The 21,767-nt window shown below is 38.2% G+C and overlaps 1 protein-coding gene across 3 annotated transcripts in view; it reads left to right on the top strand.

The window, feature by feature from the left end:
- Nucleotides 1–21,767, top strand: part of PPP3CA (protein phosphatase 3 catalytic subunit alpha) — a 327,254-nt gene that overhangs the window by 242,174 nt on the left and 63,313 nt on the right. For all 3 annotated transcript variants that reach the window (XM_040477441.1, XM_040477448.1, XM_040477457.1), the window contains exons 3-6: nucleotides 4,192–4,316; nucleotides 13,118–13,229; nucleotides 14,778–14,923; nucleotides 17,429–17,568. In XM_040477441.1, the coding sequence (XP_040333375.1) occupies nucleotides 4,192–4,316; nucleotides 13,118–13,229; nucleotides 14,778–14,923; nucleotides 17,429–17,568 (523 nt within the window). The remainder of the gene's footprint in view (nucleotides 1–4,191; nucleotides 4,317–13,117; nucleotides 13,230–14,777; nucleotides 14,924–17,428; nucleotides 17,569–21,767) is intronic.

The raw sequence follows: 21,767 nt of genomic DNA on the forward strand, positions 1-21,767 counted from the left end.
ATATTTATATTTATATTTATATTTATATTTATATTTATATTTATATTTATATTTATATGTATTTACTTATATTTATATATACTTGAACTTTCAAGCCTTTGATTTCAAAGCTTCACAACTAGCTCTCCAGAAATGATATTAAGAATAAAAGCTATTCCCTTCCTTAAGCGATAAAGACAGATCCTCTCTGTATGTTATTCTCTGTTTTATACTTCAAAATGCTGTACTCCCCTTCAGAAGACTTAGATAAGAAGTTGGTACCACTCGGCTGTGAGAATCCTTTCCAGTAAAGTTTTATTTTCAGTGCGCTGAGAGTTATCATGGGCAGGGAAGCAACAGTAAAAGGCAATTACTTAACAGTAATTGTTTGCTGAAGTATTACTTAGTGCTTGGTTATTTAGGCATAATTTATGTGTTTCCTGATAGAAGAGCAAAAAGTAATAAATATGGAAGCATCACAGGATGTTGGTCACTCTTCCACCATTTAGTTGTACTGAGAATGTTAGAGTAGCCACTTGCAAAATCACGCAGTCAACCCCGCTTAGGGAAAAGAACCAAGAAGGTCACCAAATAGCTTTAACTGCTTAGTATACCTGTGCTGTATAAACTAATAGAGTTCTTGCCTCTCCAGTATAAAAACAAATGTAGACCTATAGCTTATAGGGAAAAAACAGGCATCATGTTGTGGCACATCAGGTTACTCTTGGATAAGGGTATCCAAGTGAAATTAAAAAAAAAAAAACTTTATGTTTTATTTCATTATCTTTGATGTGCTCATTTTATTAATTCCATAATTCTATGCATTGCTGATGGAAATATGTGCAGTTGTCTGAATAATCTATTGAAGATATAATATATATTTGGGGGAATGTTTAGCCAGGTGAATGGATATTTTCATGGACATAGGAATGCTTTGAAAATTTTTAATTTTTTTAAGTTTATTTTAAGAGAGATAAAGGGGAGGGGAGAGAGATAAAGAGAGAGAGAGAGAGAGAGAGAGAGAGAGAGAGAGAGAGAGAGAGAGAATCCCAAGCAGATTCTGCACTGCCAGCACAGAGCCGGGTGTGGGGCTCAAACCCATGAACCATGAAATCATGAGCTGGGCTGAAATCATGAGTCAGAGGCTTAACCAATTGAGCTTCCAGGTGCCCCCAAGTAGGAATAATTTTATTACCTGTATTGCGTTTCTATGTTTCTGGAGCCTTTTCAGTATGATAGGCCTTTCAGTGCTGGCCCCTAGTTGAGTACTCTGTCTGCCAGCAGTGTTCCATTGGGAATGACAAGAAAATAATGGGAAGCTAGGGGATTGCAGGAAATAGGGCTATGTTGATGAAGAATAAGCTTGCCGTGAAGGTATAACAGAACTTGTCAAAGCCTGGCTGTTTTTTAGAAGTACTATTAAAACCAAGTGAGAGTGGAGATGAAAGGGCCCAGCCACCTGGAGAATTGGACAATGTGAGCAAACAAGACAGCTTGCCTCATTAGCTGGCATTTTCTATACTGACACCAGTGTCTCGGGTATGCGAGAGGATGGTAGGTGGGGGCCACAGCATCATATAGAGGAAACTACCTGGCTATACTTTTCTCTTACCGTCACGTAGAGGTAACCTTCCCTTCTGTGCGACGCCACCCGATATCCTCTTGGGTACCTAAATGTGGTCATCAGTTTCATCCTGAAATTTGGTATCAAAATAGTGAATGTCCCCAGCTGTTAGGATTTCAGGATAAATCTTTTATCTTAAAACTGAAATGCACAAGGTACAAGGAATAGATACATTCAGAAGCCCAAAGGAATTTTGCTCTTTGTTATCACTTTTCTCAGATTCATCTTTCTCCTAGGCTCGATCAAATACTCCTTTCAATATTATCCTTTCATGTCATAGGAAATCCTACTCTAACACCGACATGGAATTAGCATTGAAAGAAGTTACCTGTCAAATAGGTATCTCCCCTACATATAATCGCTGTGAGGGGAACCACACAAACGTGCAGAATGAGGGCTGAGTGTGCCCACAAAGGCTCAAAAGTGTAACTCTCTTTAGTCTTACTGACTAGATAAAACTCATCTAAGAGCTGGTTCTAAATATGCATCTCTGGAGGTTTTTATTCATGGCCCAGGAATCTGTAGTTTCCAAACCTCCCATGTGTTTCTGATGTAGAACCAGGTAAGGAAACCACCATCGGATGCGTGGAGGTCCCACATTCTACTCCAGTCTCGCTGCACACTGGTTTGAAAGCTGTGACTTAAAAGGCTTAAAACAAGCATCTCAGACAAGTTGGAAGCTTTTGGCTTGCACCAGAGCACACTCTGCAAACCTGTCATTCAGTCCTGTCAATCCCAAGGGCACCTCAAAATGTCTGACTCCTTGGGGCGCCTGGGTGGCTCAGTTGGTTAAGCATCCAACTTCAGCTCAGGTCATGATCTCCCGGTTCATGGGTTTGAGCCCCGCATCGGGCTCTGTGCAGACATCTCAGGGCCTGGAGCCTGCTTCAGATTCTGTTTCTCCCTGTCTCTCTGCCCCTCCCCTGCTTGCCCTCTGTCTCCCTCTCTCTTTCTCAAAAAATAAATAAACATTAATTTTTTTTTTTAATCTCTGACTTCTTAGTTAATGGGTTTCCAAATTTAGCACAGAGTAGGCCCAATGGAAGAATCCTGAGGTGGCACGTGTTTCTTGTGTGCCTACCAGGTGGGAGGTGCTGTTCTCAGCACTGCGGATACAGTGACCAAGATTGGCAAGTTATACAACCTTACAGAGGTTATATTCCAATGAGAAAGGTAAAGGAAGAAACAGCAGGCAAATTAATAACTAGATAATTCCTGATAGTGAGAAGTATTGTGAAGAAAGCCAAACAACTTAATGGGGTGAAGAATGATTTTGGACAGAGGCAACTCATTTAGTTCAAGAAAGACCCCCTTGTACCCGTGACTGGTGGATGAAAAAGAGTCAGCCTGTGGAAATCCAAGGAAGAAAGAAACTTGGACTATTCAAGATAGTGAAGACCCACATCTAGTGAACAAGAGGCGGGGGGTGAGATGGTGATAGACTAAAATGTTTTTATCTTAAATTGATTGCAGCATAGAATGGGTTAAGATAGCATGCTCCTGATTTCCTGTTTGCTGATATATTCATTCTGTGAACTTCTTCGTGTTTGAGAAATAACTACATCATGTTCATCATTTAAGCATAAAATTGTAAAAAATGAAATATATACATGTATAAATACATAAAATATCAACGATATTATAACATGAAGATTGACAGCAAAAGCTTTGAATTAGGCAGATCCAGACTTTTAAACCCTGAATCATCCATATGTAATAGTGATCTTGCTTAACCACATAACCTCTCTTAGCCACACTGTTTCCTCATCTGTATAATGGGGATAATATTTACTTTTTAGGGCTTTGAAAGTAGTAAGTGAAATACTGAGTAATGAGTAAGTAAGTGGTTTTTAAAACGAGAGACTACATAGCTCCTTCAAGAAATTTGGTTTAAAGGAAAATGTGAGAAAGTTAAATATTATTTCCCAGTGTTTTTTGTACTATTTTACAGTGTTTTTTCCTTTTTCCAAGTTTTTTCACTTTAACATTTGACATCAGAGTACGTCTTACAAACAAAATGTTCTTTTATAATTTAAATTTAAATGGGAGGGTTTTTTTTTTTCTTTCGTAGTGGTACATAAATTAATGGGGTTATAATTGATGCCAGTTTAGATTCAGTGAAATGCAGTTTTTATGATACATATCAACTTTCTTTTTCTTCAGGAGGTAATGACATGTAGCGATTCAGACCTCAGTTTTATAGAGATAATACCAAACCTCTCTGTGCCTTGTCTCTTATCTGCAAAAGGGAGAACTTCCCCCATGACATTCTTAGTGTTAAATTAGAAAATGTGCATAAACTCTTAGCACAGTGTGTGGTGCAGCATCCTTGACTGCATAAGCCTACTTGTCACTTTTGTTATTATCTTCATTTTGGCAGTTAATCTGTGAATTGCTAGACCTGGATGCTGGAACCGGGTCTGCCACTAATTAACTTTGCAATCTGTGTCTCGCTTTCCTGTTTTGCAAAAGAAGGTTTCCGCAAAGATGCGCTCTATTTTCCTTCTGACTGTCACATTTTGTAATTTTTCAAATCTCATCCCGAATCATAATGTGACCATAAAATGAATTTGCTTTGTTTCTTTCAGTTTGTGGGGACATCCATGGACAATTCTTTGACTTGATGAAGCTTTTTGAAGTGGGGGGATCTCCTGCCAACACTCGCTACCTCTTCTTAGGGGACTATGTTGACAGAGGGTACTTCAGTATCGAAGTAAGTCTATATCATTTCTTTGTAGCTATTCAGATGGATCAAAATTATCTTAGCAAACTAAAAGTGGTAAATGTTATTTGTTTAAGAAAATTATTGGTCTATGATAGAACTTTAATACCCTCAATTCTTGGGATATTTACATATTCTATTTTCTGTTGATTCCCATATGCTTTTTAGTGCATAGAGATACGTATTATATGTGTGTGTGTGTGTGTGTGTGTGTGTATACACCTTTTATTATATATATGCTTTTATATATTTGCAACAATTACATCACATTTTACATTAGATAATTCTATTTCCTGTTGACAGAACTAATCAAAGTTGATTAAAGAAGCAGGAATGTGTTTCCTGGTTATGCCTTATAAATTGTGAGCAGTAGCTTACCTTTGTAAATTGATAGCCAGGTGCATGTGTCTCTGTGTCCGTTATATGTGAGTAGGCGTGAATACACTCCCAGCCCTGTATTTTGTCTTTTTTGGCATCTGTCATCCAACGAGGGTAATTTATTAAACTCATTAATTAGAACAAAACAGGTAACTTTTGAGTAGAGGTTCTTCCTCAGCCTCCCTCCTGCATCTGCTTCGGGTAAGTAGAAATTACATTCCAAATACAGGCAACAACCTGGCTTTATTCACTTGTTTGTTTTTCCTGGTGCTTAATATGGTGTCTCAAACAGAGAAAGGGTTCATCAAATATTCATTACAATACATGATTTGAAATAAGGATGAATGTTAAGAAGCAGAGCTCATGAGATAGTAGTACCTGACATTATATGTGCTCTCAGAAAAAAAATAAGGAAACAATGTTTAAAAGGAAAGCAATTATTCTTAATGCAGAGAGAAATCAACTTTATAGAAGTCTCACATCAACATCATGAATTCATAATAATCATATAAAAGAAGATTCATTCTAGGTTTTTAAATTGTCTTCATAATACTGTATTTACTATAAGAATATATTTTAATTTTTTTAGTGGTTATTTATTTTTGAGAGAGAGAGACAGACAGAGAGCAGAGGAAGGGCAAAGAGAGGGAGACACAGAATCTGAAGCAGGGTCCAGACTCTGAGCTGTCAGCACAGAGCCTGACGCAGGGCTTGAACTCATGGACCTGAGCCAAAGTCAGAGGCTTAACTGACTTAGCCATCCAGGTGCCCCTACTATCGAAATATTTAATGTCAAAGAACACATCACTCTTAAACAGCTTTTGTTTTTAAGACTGTCATACAAATTTTGTGTTTTGATTATTCGATTTACCTTCAGTTGTTGAGTCTATATATGCAGAGAGAGAAACTATAGTCATTGTCTATATATATTATAAAAGTATATATCATCTTTTCACCAATATATTCACCCTTTCTGTATTTAAGGATCATACATTTCTTAATTATTCATGATGATGAGGGAAGAAGGGATGGTTTGGGTATATAAATCCAAAAGGAGAAAGTAAATTTTTGGTATTTCTTCCACTTGGTAAACAAGTATGGTATTATTGAACATAAAACGTTTATGCACTATAATCAGAACTATGGAGAATTTAAAGAACTGCATATCCTTACTCTCTAGAAACCTAAATCTATTAGGAAAATAGAACTATAAAAAGCTACATAGCATCAGAAGCCTAGAAGAGGCAGTTATCCAGGATTCCATTATTTGAATTGATTATTTAAATCTTGTGATAAAAGAAGCACAGAAAATGATTGTCATTGGAATTTAGAAAAGTGGGACAATTTTGTAAGTAGACATGACTGGGGAAGACTGAATCAAAGAAGTCAGATTAACTAGGAAGGAAATTGAAGCAAGAAAAGTCCAGGGGAAGAAATTAGTCAACTTCGTAAATCTCATTCATGGGCTAACTTGACCAACTTGTTAGGGAAGCTTGAACGGTGGCTTGAACAAGATTATTTCTCTCTCCATTAAAAGCCCACAGATGGGAATACCCAACTGGTGTGACCCAGCATGGTGCCAGGGCCCAGGTTCTTTCTGCCTCATTGCTCTGATGGGTGTGGGGTGCCTGGGCTCATGCCAAAGGCTATCTTGTCACCCAAGACAGCTACACCAGCTTCAACCATCATCTGCCATGTTATATTCAGCCAGAAGGAAAAGGAAAAAGAGAAGGGCATGTCTTCTTATCTAAGGATGTTTCCCAAAAGTGGCACAATTACTTCGACTTGCATCCCATGGGCCCAGATTTGTTACATGGCCATAGGTGATTTCAATATGGAGCCAAGTTTGAGAAAAACTGCGATAGGCAGAAAACAGATATGGGAGGTAAAATGTTTCTTCTACTTCGCTTAAATTGTGATTGTGTGAAAGCCTTTAGAGGCTTCAAAAAATTATTTGAGTGACTCTTAAATTCATCTTACTCATTTAATATGTAAAGTGCTCCTATGTAAGATTCTGAGGATGAATGGAATAGGTGTTCTACCTTCCTTGAAGCTCATCTTCTTAGGGAAAGCTCAAGTCCGTCCTGTTGGGAGTGATGTATTTTTATTGGCCAAATGATGGAGTGCTATGTTGGACAAACTGTTTTAATATCATAATATTTGTGATTTTTAACGACTTAATTTGTCATCTTCTAAAATTTAATCACAGAACTAACACTGTGTCCTGTTCCCTTACTAATAGAGAGAAAGCACTACAGCGTATGTTGCTTAAGTAACAGTTGGCGTGTTTGGGCTTCTCCTTCTTTGTCTCACCAACTCCATCTTCAGATAATATTATTTCTTAATCTCATTGGTGTGTATTTACCTTTGAATTTTTACTCAACGAGTTCAGTCTTCTGTATCTCTGGCCTCAAATTACTTGAAATTTCCTAAACTCTCCCTAATTAGAGCTACTTAGAACTCTGCTTCTTTAAATTAAAGAACTTGAGAAGCAGTAATCACTAGCTTGCTCTTCATCAGATTTCTTTTTAGTCTACAGTTAATCTAGATATTTGAACTATGAAAGTTGTATAATATGCACCTTCTGAAATTCAAGCAAAGGATCAAAGTATCAATCCAGATGTTGGTGGCATAGCAAATGTAAGTAAGTATCAGGTCATTTGAAAGTTCTAAGATCCATATACCAGAGTTCCTGGCTTCATAAACAGCTCTTTAATTAAACTCTAAGTGTCTTAGAGTACAGCTCCAGGGACTTGTCACAGGCATACAGAAATACCAAAAATCTGAAGGCCTCATCTATGAAAATGATCCGTTTTTATTAGACTGTGACCTTTGAGGGCTTTGGGGGATGGCTCAGTGATATCACCACATTTAAAATAGAACAGACATTTCTATAAAATGTGTTTACTGAGAACCCTTTGGGGTTCTTAACTGTGGATTAAGGAAGCTGACATTGTTTGCATGCTGAAATGCTATTGTTTGCCCGGTATACGTGATCTCATTTATTCCTCACCGCTCTGCAAGGAGCATGTAAATGTCTTCCTCTTGTGTATGTGAAAACCAAAGCTCAGAGAGAGTCACACACAGTAAATGACAGTGCTGGGGTTAGAAATCTGTGCTCTTTCGGGGCATCTGGGTGGCTCGATCGGTGAGGCGTCTGACTTCGGCCAGGTCATGATCTCACAGCTTGTGAGTTCGAGCCCCGCATCAGGCTCTGTGCTGACACCTCAGAGCCTAGAGCCTACTTCCGATTCTGTGTCTCCCTCTCTCGCTCTGCCCCTCCCTCCCTCATGCCCTCTCTCTCTCTCTCTCTCTGTCTCTCTCAAGAACAAATAAACATTAAAAAAAAAAAAAAAAAGAAATTTGTGCTCTTTCCACTACACCCCATGCCTTGGCCATATATCCGCTAAGCAAACCACAGTAATGCAGACGCTGATACAGACTTTCTTATTCGCTCATACATGTACAAGCGTGAACACACAACCCTCTCCCCCACCTCTAAAATCTGAAGGTCACATCATTGATTATAAAATACTCTCTTTGAGCACGACACTGCTGGTTTAAGAAAATTCCTACAACAAGAGCTCAGTTTTCCAGCGCGTACTATCCTAACAACTTTCAAAAGGTTCTTGATGCATCTCAATAATTCAGGACTCCCCTGCAGGTATTCTTTTTGACTGTCCTCCGGGCAAAGAGGAGCCACTTATGTTTAATCTTACCGAATCACCTTTGAAGAGGGGGTTCGGATTTCATACAGTCTCTGCCGGGTAGTATTTTCAGGTACTAGGTAATAAGCTATGGGCAGTACATGGAGTTCCTTTTCTGCACCCCTCCCCATCCCTTCCCACCACCTTCTCTTTCTGCCAAGATTAGAAATCGTTCCCCACAAAGTTAGCCCAAATAAAACAAGCGTGTTTTTGAGTAGTGATGAAAGAGATCATTTTATTTGGGGTAATAATTCGTCCCCTACCAAACATCATCCTCTGTGTGGTGATTGCAATATGCTCCCGCACCTCTCTGATCAGGCATACGTGCATACGGAGGTCCACGTCTGAGTGCGTGCGTCTGAGAATGCAGAGAAAAACTCAGAACGGCAAACGGAGGCACGCACAGCTGTTTTCTTCTAGTCGCTTCCTCAGGTTCCCGCTCTCGCCATTCTGCACTGCAGGGCCTGGCAGTGGGCTCTGTAGTGGGCTAGCCCCTCCCGCTGTACTTACATCCAGGTCTCAGCCCGGGCCTCAAACACATGTAAGCGTGAAGAGCTGTTGTGTTTATTTGCTATGAACTCCCAGGCTTAAATGAACCACAGCAAGGCAGGCAGTGTTCTGTGCTTCTGCCTGAGAATAACAAGCGAACGGGACAGCAAGGGATGTCAGGTGACAGAGTGATGCCACAGACATGAGGAAGGAATTGTCTGCTGTCTCCCTGCCACGATGGCCTTTGTAGTGCATTGCTATTACTCTGCTGCTTCTCTGCGTGCTTGTCAGAGGAGGCAAAGAATGCCTGAGAGGCGGTGCGTTTGACATTCCGGGAGTTTGGATCTTCTCCCAACCAATATACATCCTTCGCTTCATTGTCCTGTGACTGAGAGACATCCCTTCTGATTGGTGCGTATCCCAGCTCGGGTAGTTCTTTTCGAAGGCTGGTTGATAGAGATCTGGAGCCGCATATTTTCTTTTTCGCTTCCTCCCTCTTTTCCCTCTTTCTCGACTTCCCTGTGCCAGTTTTCAAGAAGACCCATCATTAAAAAAAAGGCATACAATACAGAATAAATCATTGCACTGCTGTTAGCAGTGAACCAGTGAAACTAATGAAGAAAATGATATTCTTAGCACAATGATATCCTTAGCGCTGGTGCATTGGGAAAGATGGATAAGTTAAACAGGTGAAAACCAGGTCTGTGATGGAAATGAATAAAAATATAGAGGAGGCTCAGTGTTTCGTTTTTAAAAGCTAATTTTAAGTTTTTAAAGTTTTAAGTATTTAAAGCTAAATTTAAAAGCTAATTGTAAATATTTGTTTAATTGCTCAGGGTAGCACTGGAAAGACAGTGAAGGTCCACTTGCGAGTTATTAGTGCAATGAGTTTACATGTCACAATGAGGAAAGGCCAGTGTAACTTGCATCTCTGTTTCCACCGTAACCGATTACTTCAGCGAAAATCTTATTCAAATTTGCCACCTCATACCACCTATATGAAAATAACCAATTATTTAACAAATTTGCGTTTCATTTGCTTTTTGGTTGTGATAATTTTTTTTTAAGTTTATGTATTTATTTTGAGAGAGAGAAAGTGGGAGTTAGGAGGGGCGGAGAGAGAGGGAGAGAGAGAGAGAATCCCAAGTTGGCTCTGCACTGTAAGAGCACAGAGCCCGACAAGGGGCTCAAGCCACGGACCACGAGCTCATGACCTGAGCCAGAGTCCGAGGCTTAACCGACTGAGCCACCCCGGCACGCCGATTGTGATCATTTTTTGTTAAAGAGATTTTCCCTTTTAAAAATCATGTCAGGTTATGATTTTGCTGAAGATCGACAGGTCTCCAGAACGTTTAGGTGGTAGAATGGTGGCCAGCAAGACAGTGTTGTGCTTGGCAGTGCTCTCCCGCCAGATGTTGAGGGCGAAGGCTGGCAGGGCTCCACTCTCCAATCCACTCTTGCCCTTTCATTTACCATGCCACTTCTTCCATATTGGCTGCATTTGTGGTTTTATTCAGCGTTTGAGAAGATATTTTATTCTTGCCACAGGGGAGAAGCACATAAAATGTGAAAACAGGATTCTTATTGTTAGGGTATGTTGAGCCAAGAATTTAGAAATTGAGTTATGTTTTCTTTCTCTCTTTCTTTTTCTTTCTCCCTTTCTTTTCTCTTTTTTCCTTTCCTTTCTTTTCTTCCCTCCTTCCCTCCCTTCTGTGTTCCTGTCTTCCTTCTCTTTTATAGGAAAGGAACTAGTATTTCTTAAACTCCTACTGTATACTAAGTGCTTTATATCCATTAAATAATAAGACATTTTAAATGTGGATTGAATCACTGAAAAGGTAAATAAGTATGATAAATATATCATTAAATATTCCCGTATGGTTCTCTGAGGTGTCAGTTATGAAAAAGCTACAGGAATTAAAACTAGAGTCGATAGAGCTGTGCACTAGTTTCGGAATGAGATTTTTAACAGTCGGCAGAGGAGAAAACGTGGCTCCTCAAATGTGATTCCTCTAGCACTTGACTGGGGTTAGAAAATTGTGTTTTAGATTTTAGTTGGAAAAAGAATAGCTTTGCTTTAGGATTCTCACAGGCAAAGCTAATCTGAAGAGTTCACTGTTGTGGTTCCATTTCCAAAATGATATTGATTAGGAGGAGGCCCAAGGGAGCCTTCTGTGTGCTGAAATGTAACTGGATTTGGTTAGTAGTTTCATAAGAGTTTACATATATAAAAACCCATTGACTGGTATATTTAAAATATGTGCACTTCACTGCATATAAGTTATACTTTAGTAAAAACAACAATAACAGCAAGAAAATCTTTTCTAAAAGTGGCTGTCGTATGGCCAAAACATATGCTCTTTCTCAGTATATAAATATAATACATTAGATACAACAATTTTAATAAGTAAATATAATTTGCAAAAGACTTTATGTTCCCATCCTATTCCAAACTAGAAATCCAAACTTAATAACCAGTATGAAAGTGTGTGTGTGTGTGTGTGTGTGTGTGTGTGTGTGTGTGTATTTCTTTAATGTTAAGGTTCAACTTTATGAAGTTTAAATTAGGAATAGTTATCTCATTGACATTAATAATGGTTTATAAATATCTTCTCTGAAATGTGAGACAAGTTCGAGTAATACAAACTCCTTTTATAAAACCATGTACGTGTACCTCTACAGCCAGACACACAGCGATCAGAGCCTCATTGAACCACCATACTGCTCACTGAGGATAACAGAGAATATGTACCATTGACAGACCATCATGACTTAAGGATCACTTGTAGAGACCATCTGGTCAGCTGTTCAGAAATAGCAATATCATTTGTCATGTGAACTTCAGCTAATAGCTATAATTAGAAAATGATAATTGGAAAATTAATTAAGGTATCATATACATAAAATTTGATGTCAACTCATTTTTGTTTACTTCAATCATAATTACACAGTTGGAAACAATATCTTGAAAAACACACTAATACATACTTGCTTTGATAATTAGTATTTTCTCCAAGACTTGGGCTGTATATTCAAACGTAATTATTTCCATTCATTTAATAAATCATCATATAAGCTGACAGAGGTGATTGTTCTTCACAGATATCACAACAAATGAATCACCAGTAGCTTTTCCCAGTGGACATACTCTGGCATATTTACTATATGTTGGAAAGCTCTTTATAAAAAGGAAAATACTGTATGTTTTTTGGTTTCAGACTTAACTAATCAGACTCAGACTTGCCTCCATATTTTTGTGGTTTTGTATCTTTTTGACTCACTTTTAGAACATAAACTTAATGAGGATAAAAAAGCATACTTGTTTTTAAAGAGTGGTTTTCTGTTCCCTGTGGGTTCTTGATGAATGCCAGTGGAGGATAATGAAATTGATGTTAGTACTTGAGTATCTCAATTATCTTAATGCACACTTCAGGATGACTATGTCAATGTTGGTTTATTCCAAACCTGGTGAATTCAAAGTAGACCTTTATTTTTACACAAACTGCAATACCCAAGTAACTAATTTGAAAGTTGTAAGGTATGTGAAATGTTTCCCGTAGTTGTTAGCAGCATGTGTAGTGAGATTCCCTGGCCTTCAGTTTAATTATATTTACATACAAAACAAACAAACAAGCAAACAAACAAACCAAAAACTTAAGGCTTTGTATACCAAAGGCACTGAAATAAAAGACAAGGTGATAAGGGAGAAGAAGGCTAGTGAAGAAGAGAACATAATTGAAAGTGGAGACCCAATCCCAACCAACCTGAACCTGATATCGTTTAGTTCTAAATTTTGTCCTGCCTTTCCTTCCCAATTCTTCCATTTCTGTTACCTGATTTAATTTTTTTTTTTTTTTTATAAAGAGAGGTGTCTTTATTTATTGATTGCTAATTACGTTTCTTCTCATACTTTTACACTGGTACATTTTTAGGATATCTTCATTCAGGCTTCTACCAATAGACCCTGTAAAGTCCATTGTTTTCTTGTGGTACATAGATTCCCAGTGCATGTATGTATTTTAGGTATAGGTGAGCCTTGGCTTTGTACTAAAGTGATGTTTTCTATTTGATTTTTAATATCCTCCTTAATAAGGCCTAGCCTTTTGGGGTCTTCCAGTCACAGTAGCACATCAGTTCATGTCTTCATGCTATGTGAGCAATGGGGTGCTTAAGTGTAACAGGGAAATATTTATTTTTATGTTATTCTTATTTTTTCAGTGTGTGCTGTATTTGTGGGCCTTGAAAATTCTTTACCCCAAAACACTGTTTTTACTTCGTGGAAATCATGAATGTAGACATCTAACAGAGTATTTCACATTTAAACAAGAATGTAAGTATACTTCAAGCTTCTTCCATTAACACCATTTGTGCTAAATCGTCATTTTAACCCACACTGGGAGCACATGATAATAGGATCCATTGCTTAAAAGCCAAAAACTTAAAAAATGACACTATTTTATTTTATGTTACTCTGTATCTCTTTCTAAGCATGGATCATGAAGAGAACTCAGAATTTATTTTTATATTATAAATTTTCTATAAAATGACCTACAATTTTGAGTTAATATTTGACGTGACTTGTCCTAAGAAACAATCATTAACTTAGTTTTTTTTTTAAAAGCCAGAATACTACAATTCGGGGAAAGAATTTTACCCTTTCATCTCAAATCACTCAAGAAAAACTGATGGAGGGAAAATTCAACTGAGCTTCTTTTTGGACTCAATAGATTTACTAGCCTCTAGTGGATTTGACCAAATTAAAGATGACGTCTTCCTTTAGACATAAATACTAGGAGTGAGGACTACTTTGCATAAATTTTACTTTCCTCCTGTCTTTAATTTTCCCTATTGTCTAGTGAGACAAATTTCTCTCTGTCATTTAGGCTCATTTTCAATGGAGTACAGAGACTTCTTTCAAAACATTAGACATAAGTCAACAAGGGAAAAGCAACGTTCAGTGACACATAAACAACTTTAGGAAATTTCTTGCCATCTCCTTTTCTCTAAATCACTCAGAAAACTTAACCAGCTTTCTGGCCACGTTTCTGTTGGTCTCCTAGTTTTTGTATATGTAATTTTGAGCTACATCTGCAGATGATCAGTGAGGATGTATACAAAAGTTCTCTCCTCTGCTGTATAAAAAGTTACTAAAAACTTAAAATGTGGATGGACAACAAAAATTTACAACAGTAGATATAAAGATTAACACAGGTATTCTCTGCCTTTCCAAAGGGTGTCTTATGTCACTTTGCTTTCATGAAAGACGTACAATAGTACTTGCTATTGCTAACCAAAAGAAACCCAAGGAGAATTTTTGCTTTTAGGAGGAAGGGTGAAAAACAAAAATAGGGTTCAATGTTAAATTTGCAGCAAGCAGTTAACAGAGGCAGTGCTCACCCTGAGCAATGAGTGGTCCCGCTGAGCCCCTTCCCTGGGAACTACACTCAGCCCCACACCTTCACGCCGCCATAGCTTTGAACTGTGTCTGTGAGCCTCTGTACTTTATCTCCATTTATTTTGTGCATCTGTTACAAGTAGTGTCTGAAGATATCAGAAAAACCTAAGAGGTTATTTTTTTGGACCTGGGAATGCTCAAAAATGCTTCTATATGAATTAATGATAATTGCTTCTTTGCTTTACTCCATTTCAGCTTACACAAGGTTTCGTAGGAACATTACACTTTCCCATAGTGGGTAAAATCTGCGATAATATGTCTTCACGACGTCTTGTTTAATCACATTTTGGAACTTTGCGGTGTGTAGTTATATGCTCATAGTATGATTCTAGGAAGGAAGCATTAAAAAACGATTTCAGTGAAATGATCCTAGCTATGAAATCCTGAGAGTCAAGTATTTGTTTTTAAATCATGTCTTAAAAGGTAAAATAAAGTATTCAGAACGCGTATATGATGCCTGTATGGATGCCTTTGACTGCCTGCCCCTGGCTGCCCTGATGAACCAACAGTTCCTGTGTGTCCACGGCGGTTTGTCTCCAGAGATTAACACTTTAGATGATATCAGAAAAGTAAGTTCTGTTATTTCCAAGACTCATCATTCTGCATGCTTCATTAAGAAATAGAAGACCTGAATTTCCCTGTCGTTTTCACTAACTTTATCCTTTCGAATTCAAGTGATTTAAAGTGACCATGAATCTCTTCTTTGTACTCACTTTTATTTAGAAAGGGAAATATATTTACACTTGGAAGAGTTTTTATCTCAAAAACCTCAGGGTTCATTTTACCATGTGATGTGTCATTGAAATGCATAATATTTGATTGCCAAAAATATATATGCCTTTTCATTTCCCTTTGGCTCGTTTCAAGCAACCCATTATATATTCATAGTATATTATAGCTAGAAAATGTTCCTTTGCTCTTGGGAAAAATCACAACTTGACCTTTAAAATGTGTCTATATCATCATTTGTTTTTGAAAATCTACTCTTTTCACAACTTAAAACTTTAAAATAACAGCCTAACAAAGGTGATGATGATATTCCATTGGTTGTATTGAGTATTGAGGTGAAAGTTGATTTTTTGAGGTATTTTTTAGTTGAAATTGGCTATTAACGTTGTTTTAGCCAGCGAAAAGATTAGTTAGATTGAATATGAAAGTATCTTTGTCTTGAGAATATGTAGTAATATGAGATAATATGAGATCCTTTTATGTAGTGGAAGAGACAATCTTTTAATCAACACAGCGCATTGGTATTTGCGCTCTGTTTAAAGTATGATAAAGACGTGACACTGAATCGTAGTCATGAAATTCAAGGAGAAATTCACTTTCTGCATGGGTTCTTTCATATGGTAGACGTTTGCGATATTAACTAAACTTATCATAAGTTAAGTAAAATTTAAAGCAATCGCCCGCTATCCCCAAAACTTACTTTCTGGCATATTTCAGATATCCTGTTCAATTTTCATATACATCATTAAGCTCTAACATTAGCCATAAAAAGGTTCTTAGGTTTGCCTTTTGCCCTATGTCAGTTACAGTTTCCACCACACTTAACTTTACTTAATTAATTTTATAATTATTTATTCTTAGTGTTTTAGAATGCACTCTGTAACTTTTCCAGAATAACTTCTGTATTCTGGTTGCCTTATCAAAACTTCAGCTGGGAATTCATAGTAATCAGAAAGACTCCCCTTCTTTGCTGTTCTACGCCTGTAATAAGTTCTTCTTTCTTAGAAAGAAATTCTGTATTTTCACAAGCGTTATTTTTCTTGGATGAATTGTTCCAAAAGCATAAATTATTTAAGTCTCTTAAACAAGTCTAAATTTGCAATGAATATTTTATGGATAACATAATGGTTGAAATATGGTGGGTCTTGGCTTATTGAAGTTTTTCATTGAGTGTTGAAAATGTGAGATATTGCTTCATTCTTTTTAGGTATTAGTAAAAAATGGTGTGTAGCAAAACCATTATTTACATCACCTTTTATGTCTCAGGAAAAAGAATGTGATCGGCTGCCAAGCTTATATATTCCCCTTTCCCTGTGGGTTTTTGAAAAAGTATTAAAATATTGAATATGAAGAATATCAGTTTTTAATAGGTTTTCATAGCTGTTTTATGCTTTTTTTTTTTCAAGAGACTGTGTAATATCTGCTAACCTCACCAAAGATTCTCTAATTGCAGTTAAATCAGAATAAACTACAGGAAAGTGACAGTGTTCTAAAATTGTTGGTGAGGTGTCATTTCCAGTTATTATATTACTCTTACTTTCTAAATACACCTTTTTAAACTGAAATATGACCTTGCTGAACATTTATAGCTGGAAAATGGATTTCATATGAGGGTTTTGGTGAAACTATAAAGCTTGGAACTGTGAGCTGAAGAACGACCAGCTAAATTTGGGTTTATTTTACTGCTTACCATTCCTCTTGGTTTGTACCCACTAAGATAAACTACAGCTGGCTTGTACTTTAATTCGAAACGTAGATAGCCCCTAATAGTGACTGTCCAGAATGTCATATAACAAGTGGCTGCTCTTAAAATGAAAGCCGTTTGTTCTCAAAGTCATGTTGTGAAATATAAAAACTGTAAGTTTTTCTCCATCCAGCTTTCTAAATCACTGTTTAGTGGAGGCAGTAATAGAGATTTGCCCAAAGGTAAAACAAAATAAAAGCTCCTCCTCAAGAAATGAAACACGGAGTCACATCAACCGGTAGTGACTGAAATACTCAGATCAAATAAGTAAGGCAGAGGGAAAGAAAAAATACAAAGTAAACCAGGAGATAAGAAAAAACGATCAAAGAGTAGGAACTAAGGAGGAGACAAGAGGGAGATGAAGAGATTAAGGCAGCCAACAGACAGACTCATTAGAAGGAAAGAGGGCAAACTGGAGAGAGATGAATTGTGGACGGAGGGGGAGGAAGGAAGGCAGGAAAGCCAACAGGAAGAGAGGGAGCGGACAGTTCACCAAGCACTGTGCTGGGGAGGAAGTCAGAGACCACAAAAACACTTGTATTTTCTGGATTCCAAGCGTCCAAAGATTAGTATTTTGCTCTCTGTCTTCTATTTTTCTTAGTTAGACCGATTCAAAGAACCACCTGCTTATGGACCTATGTGTGATATCCTGTGGTCAGACCCCCTGGAGGATTTTGGAAATGAGAAGACTCAGGAACATTTCACTCACAACACAGTCAGGGGGTGTTCGTACTTCTACAGGTGAGGATGGACGGTTCGCTTTCTGGAGCACATCTGGTTCATAAATGTTCTCATTTATCAGTTCGTTCTCATTTGTCAGTCTGATGTGTTTATGATGTTTATATCACTTCTCTAGGAAACGAGGATAAATGAAAGCATCACTTTGCAAGCTTGGTTCAAGTGGATTCTTAGCACTTGTAAAAAAGATAGATAAATAAATAATAAAAAATAAAACAAATAAATAAATCAAACATTTCTGTGAATACACTGATATAATACCTGTGAAGAATAGAAAAGCCATAAAAGATGCATGTGGTGGGGAGGGGTGCTTGAGTGGCTCAGTTGGTTGAGCATTCGACTCTTGATTTCGGCTCAGGTCATGATCTCAGGGTCACAGGATTGTGCCCCATGTCAGACTCAGCACTGAGCGTGAAGCCTACTTAAGATTCTCTCTCCTCTCTCTCTCTCTGTCCTCTCCTGGCTCTGGCTATCTCGTGCATTCTTTAAAAAAAAAAAGAAGAAGAAGAAGAAGCATGTGATATCAGGGTGGCGAGGTAGTACAATTTGGTAGAAAATTTGTTCTGTTTCAAAGAGTGTAGAAAAAATTCCAATGCCAGCCTTCATCTTCCTTTCAACAATATAGTCACTTCAAACATTTTTTTACCACTTTTCATAACTTAAATCAGGAAAACAACTTTTAAATCTGTTAATTAAATTATATTGACGTTATTCTCACATTTTCTTAAGTTTATTACACTTCCTGGATAAATTAAAATTAGCAGCTCAGTATATAGGTACCATAGTAAATTTATTTTTAGCACTTTCACAAGCCACTTTGAAAGATTGTTACAATAATTTTTATATTTGCCAGTGTAGGGGGATTTGCCCATTTCCTAACATTTCAGAGCACTTCAGAGAGAAATCGGCAACACAGCTGAGTTTTTGGGTCCTCGCGATTTTCCTGACATTTCACCTCAGTTGTGGCCTCTACATTTGACTCCCCTCAGCTTCACTGGGTTCTCTTAGCATCGGATATACGGTTTATGTGACAGGAGCCAGAGAGACAGGAGAAGGAGGTTACGGAGAAACCGAGAATGTTAAATTCTATAATACACAGTCTTTAACCAAAACAAAACCTACAGACCAAACGTGATGTGCACTGAAGTTTATGCTTAATTCCAGCCCTGGAAGTTAAGCAGATGAGAAGGCTTGTGAGAAAGAACTGAAACACGTCTTCTGTCTGGAGACTAAGCAGACAGCATCCTTCCACATAACATCGATCAGAGTTTGTTCAGCGGTAGAGCATTTTGTTTCACACCTTAAGTTTTCCTTACAGGGGGGAAAAAAAGTTTCCTTTTACTCCTCTGTTGAAGTGATTGAGAAGTGAGTTTGTGAACAGAAGGTCTTGCGCACTGTAAAGCAGCCTTCACAGAATACTTTTTTGTTATACATATGAAGAAAGAGGTTTGTTCCAAGCTTATTGATAAGAAAGATTACAATTCATTTCTATGATTTGGAAATTTGGGCACCATTTCCAAGGAGTCTATTTTGGGGTGACATGAAGAAGTGTGGTAAATATTTCTGCAAGGCCTAAAGTTCCTTTTTAGGAATTAGTTAATTTGGAAGTGATCTTTTCTTAAATATGATAAAAGTTTTAGTGAAAAAGATAAATATTGTTGAAATATATCAAAGCCAATTTTTCAGTTTTTAAAATCCGGTGTCAAATCCCTAATTACACTGTGAGAATTTAACTGATTTACTTTATACCCCTGATCTGTGCTTCAATAATCCAGTAGCAAGTAAAATCCCAACCTCTTGATTTTGATATCGAGGCGCATTGCATTAATCTCTCTTTCATTCACAGTGTAACATCCTTCCATTGGTTTTCTGAGTCAGCTGTTCAAATAAATCATATTTTAGGTAAAGTTCTGTGCTGGACTTACATAAAGTTACGGTATTTTTGTTTTGTCAGTATAGAAACAGATGTGTTTACATCAGAGATAAAGTCCATCAAACTAGATAATTAGAGGATTATGCATGTTTTCACACTTTTGTTCTCAACAAAATGATTGTTTAAGTCCTCTCATTAGAGAGTTCTGTAATATCTGTAGCCATGACAAATGCTGAATATAAACCCACAGCCTATTGACTCTGGCGAATGGCAAAGCAATCTGGATTCTGTTTCATCTACGGAAGAGAAAAATGACTCTTTCCTTCTCCTAGAGCTTTTTGATTCTTTTGTTTTCAGTTCCCTTGGAGGCGGCAAGGCATCTTCTGTGGCCGTGGTTTATAAAGCTGAGCTAGAGGGGCACAAGGGAGTGATCAAATTGGTAGAGAAACTTGGTGACAATTTCGCTTGAGTTATTGGCAGTCATTTTGATGGACAACTCCCAGTTTTATTTTACACGTTTATGTGGAATCTGCCCTGCCACCCTGTCCCTCATCTAACATACTGTCTGGGCCATGATTTAAATGCAATGAAGTTCTACAGAAAAATGCATCAGTAAGAATGCATTCATGCCACCATGAGTTAGAGAAGAGAGACAGTGGGACAGAGGGGGAGGAATCCTCTGCTTTTGCCCAGGTGCTACCATTATGTTTGGAACCTTAGAGTGGAGTTTGCGAACTCAAATGCCTGTAATGTCCAGGCAGGTACCTGTGATCCTTAACAGACCAAGATTTACACCGTAAAAATCCGTGAGGATCCTGACAGGTTGGAGGTAAAAATTTAATTTTCATGTAGACCAAACAAAGCTGTCAGCCAGATTTGGTGCTCAGGTTGGCAGTGTGCATGCCTGCCTTGGATGAATCATGTAAGCTTTGTGTTCTAGGTCTGGCTTGCTTCGAAATGAGTGAGTTCGGTCAGACGTTCTGAAGTTCCTCTAAACTCTGAAACTTAAAGAACATCTTGACAGTCATTTTAAAAGGGTTTTTGGGGGCGCCTGGGTGGCGCAGTCGGTTAAGCGTCCGACTTCAGCCAGGTCACGATCTCGCGGTCCGTGAGTTCAAGCCCCGCGTCAGGCTCTGGGCTGATCGCTCAGAGCCTGGAGCCTGTTTCCGATTCTGTGTCTCCCTCTCTCTCTGCCCCTCCCCCGTTCATGCTCTGTCTCTCTCTGTCCCAAAAATAAATAAACGTTGAAAAAAAAATAAAAAAAAAAGGGTTTTTGAAGCTGCAAATTGCGGCACACTCTAATCACTGCTGGGCTCTTAATCACAGATCAGCAGCCTGTCTTCTCCCCTCACACAGCCCACCTTCTCTTCTTGCTGTTGACATTTGCCAGCCCCTTCCAACTGGAAGTCGTCCGGTTCCTCCTTCTCACATGTCCCGATTCTCCTCCAACTGATCCAGCAGCACCCTGCCTCTTTTGCTGCCCATCTTAGGTCTTCCTCCTGATTCCCACATTTTTTTCTTCATTCTTCCCCTTCCCCACCCCCCCCCCGGAAACTCACATGTTCTCTTACCTTCACCATAAACTGTAAACTCTGTGGTTTGATTACCAGATCTAGCCCCTTCATCTGTTTATCTTCCTGAGCTGGACCTCTCTATTTCTAGGTGGCTGCTGGAAATTTTTATCTTGGATGTCTCATCCTCACCTTAACTCACCTTGCCTGAAAAGTATTATTATTTACTTCCCCGCGGGAGATTCCTCCTGGTTTCGCTGTTTCTATTAACAGTTCTATTAACAGCCATGCAGACTAACAAAGATCCCTGCTTTTTCTTTCTGCATTGAAATCACCACCAATCAGTCATCACATCTTATTGACCCTTTCTTAAAAATATCACCAGCATGGGGTGCCTGGGTGGCTCAGTCGGTTAAGCTGCCAACTTTGGCTCAGGTCATGATCTCACAGTTTGTGTGTTCGAGCCCTGTGTCAGCCTCTGTGCTGACAGCTCAGAGCCTGGAGCCTGCTTCGGATTCTGTGTCTCCCTCTCTCTATGGCCCTCCCCCACTCATACTCTGTGCCCTTCTCTCTTCTCAAAAATAAATAAACATTTAAAAAAATAAATTAAAAAAAATTTTCACCAGCTGTAGATCACCCTGTCATCCCTCTTCTCACGCTGAGTTCAAGACTTTCATTTTTAGTTTGTTGAAATCACACCTAAATTTCACAACATCCTTCCCACTCCCTCCCCAAATCATACGGTTTCCCTAATGGGTGTTCTTTTGAGAATTCATTTGATCATTCAATTATTTAACAAACATTAGTTGAGTACCTAT

The sequence above is a fragment of the Herpailurus yagouaroundi genome, unplaced genomic scaffold, assembly GCF_014898765.1.
Source record: "Herpailurus yagouaroundi ecotype Mexico unplaced genomic scaffold, PumYag 28, whole genome shotgun sequence".
Lineage (NCBI taxonomy): Eukaryota > Metazoa > Chordata > Mammalia > Carnivora > Felidae > Herpailurus > Herpailurus yagouaroundi.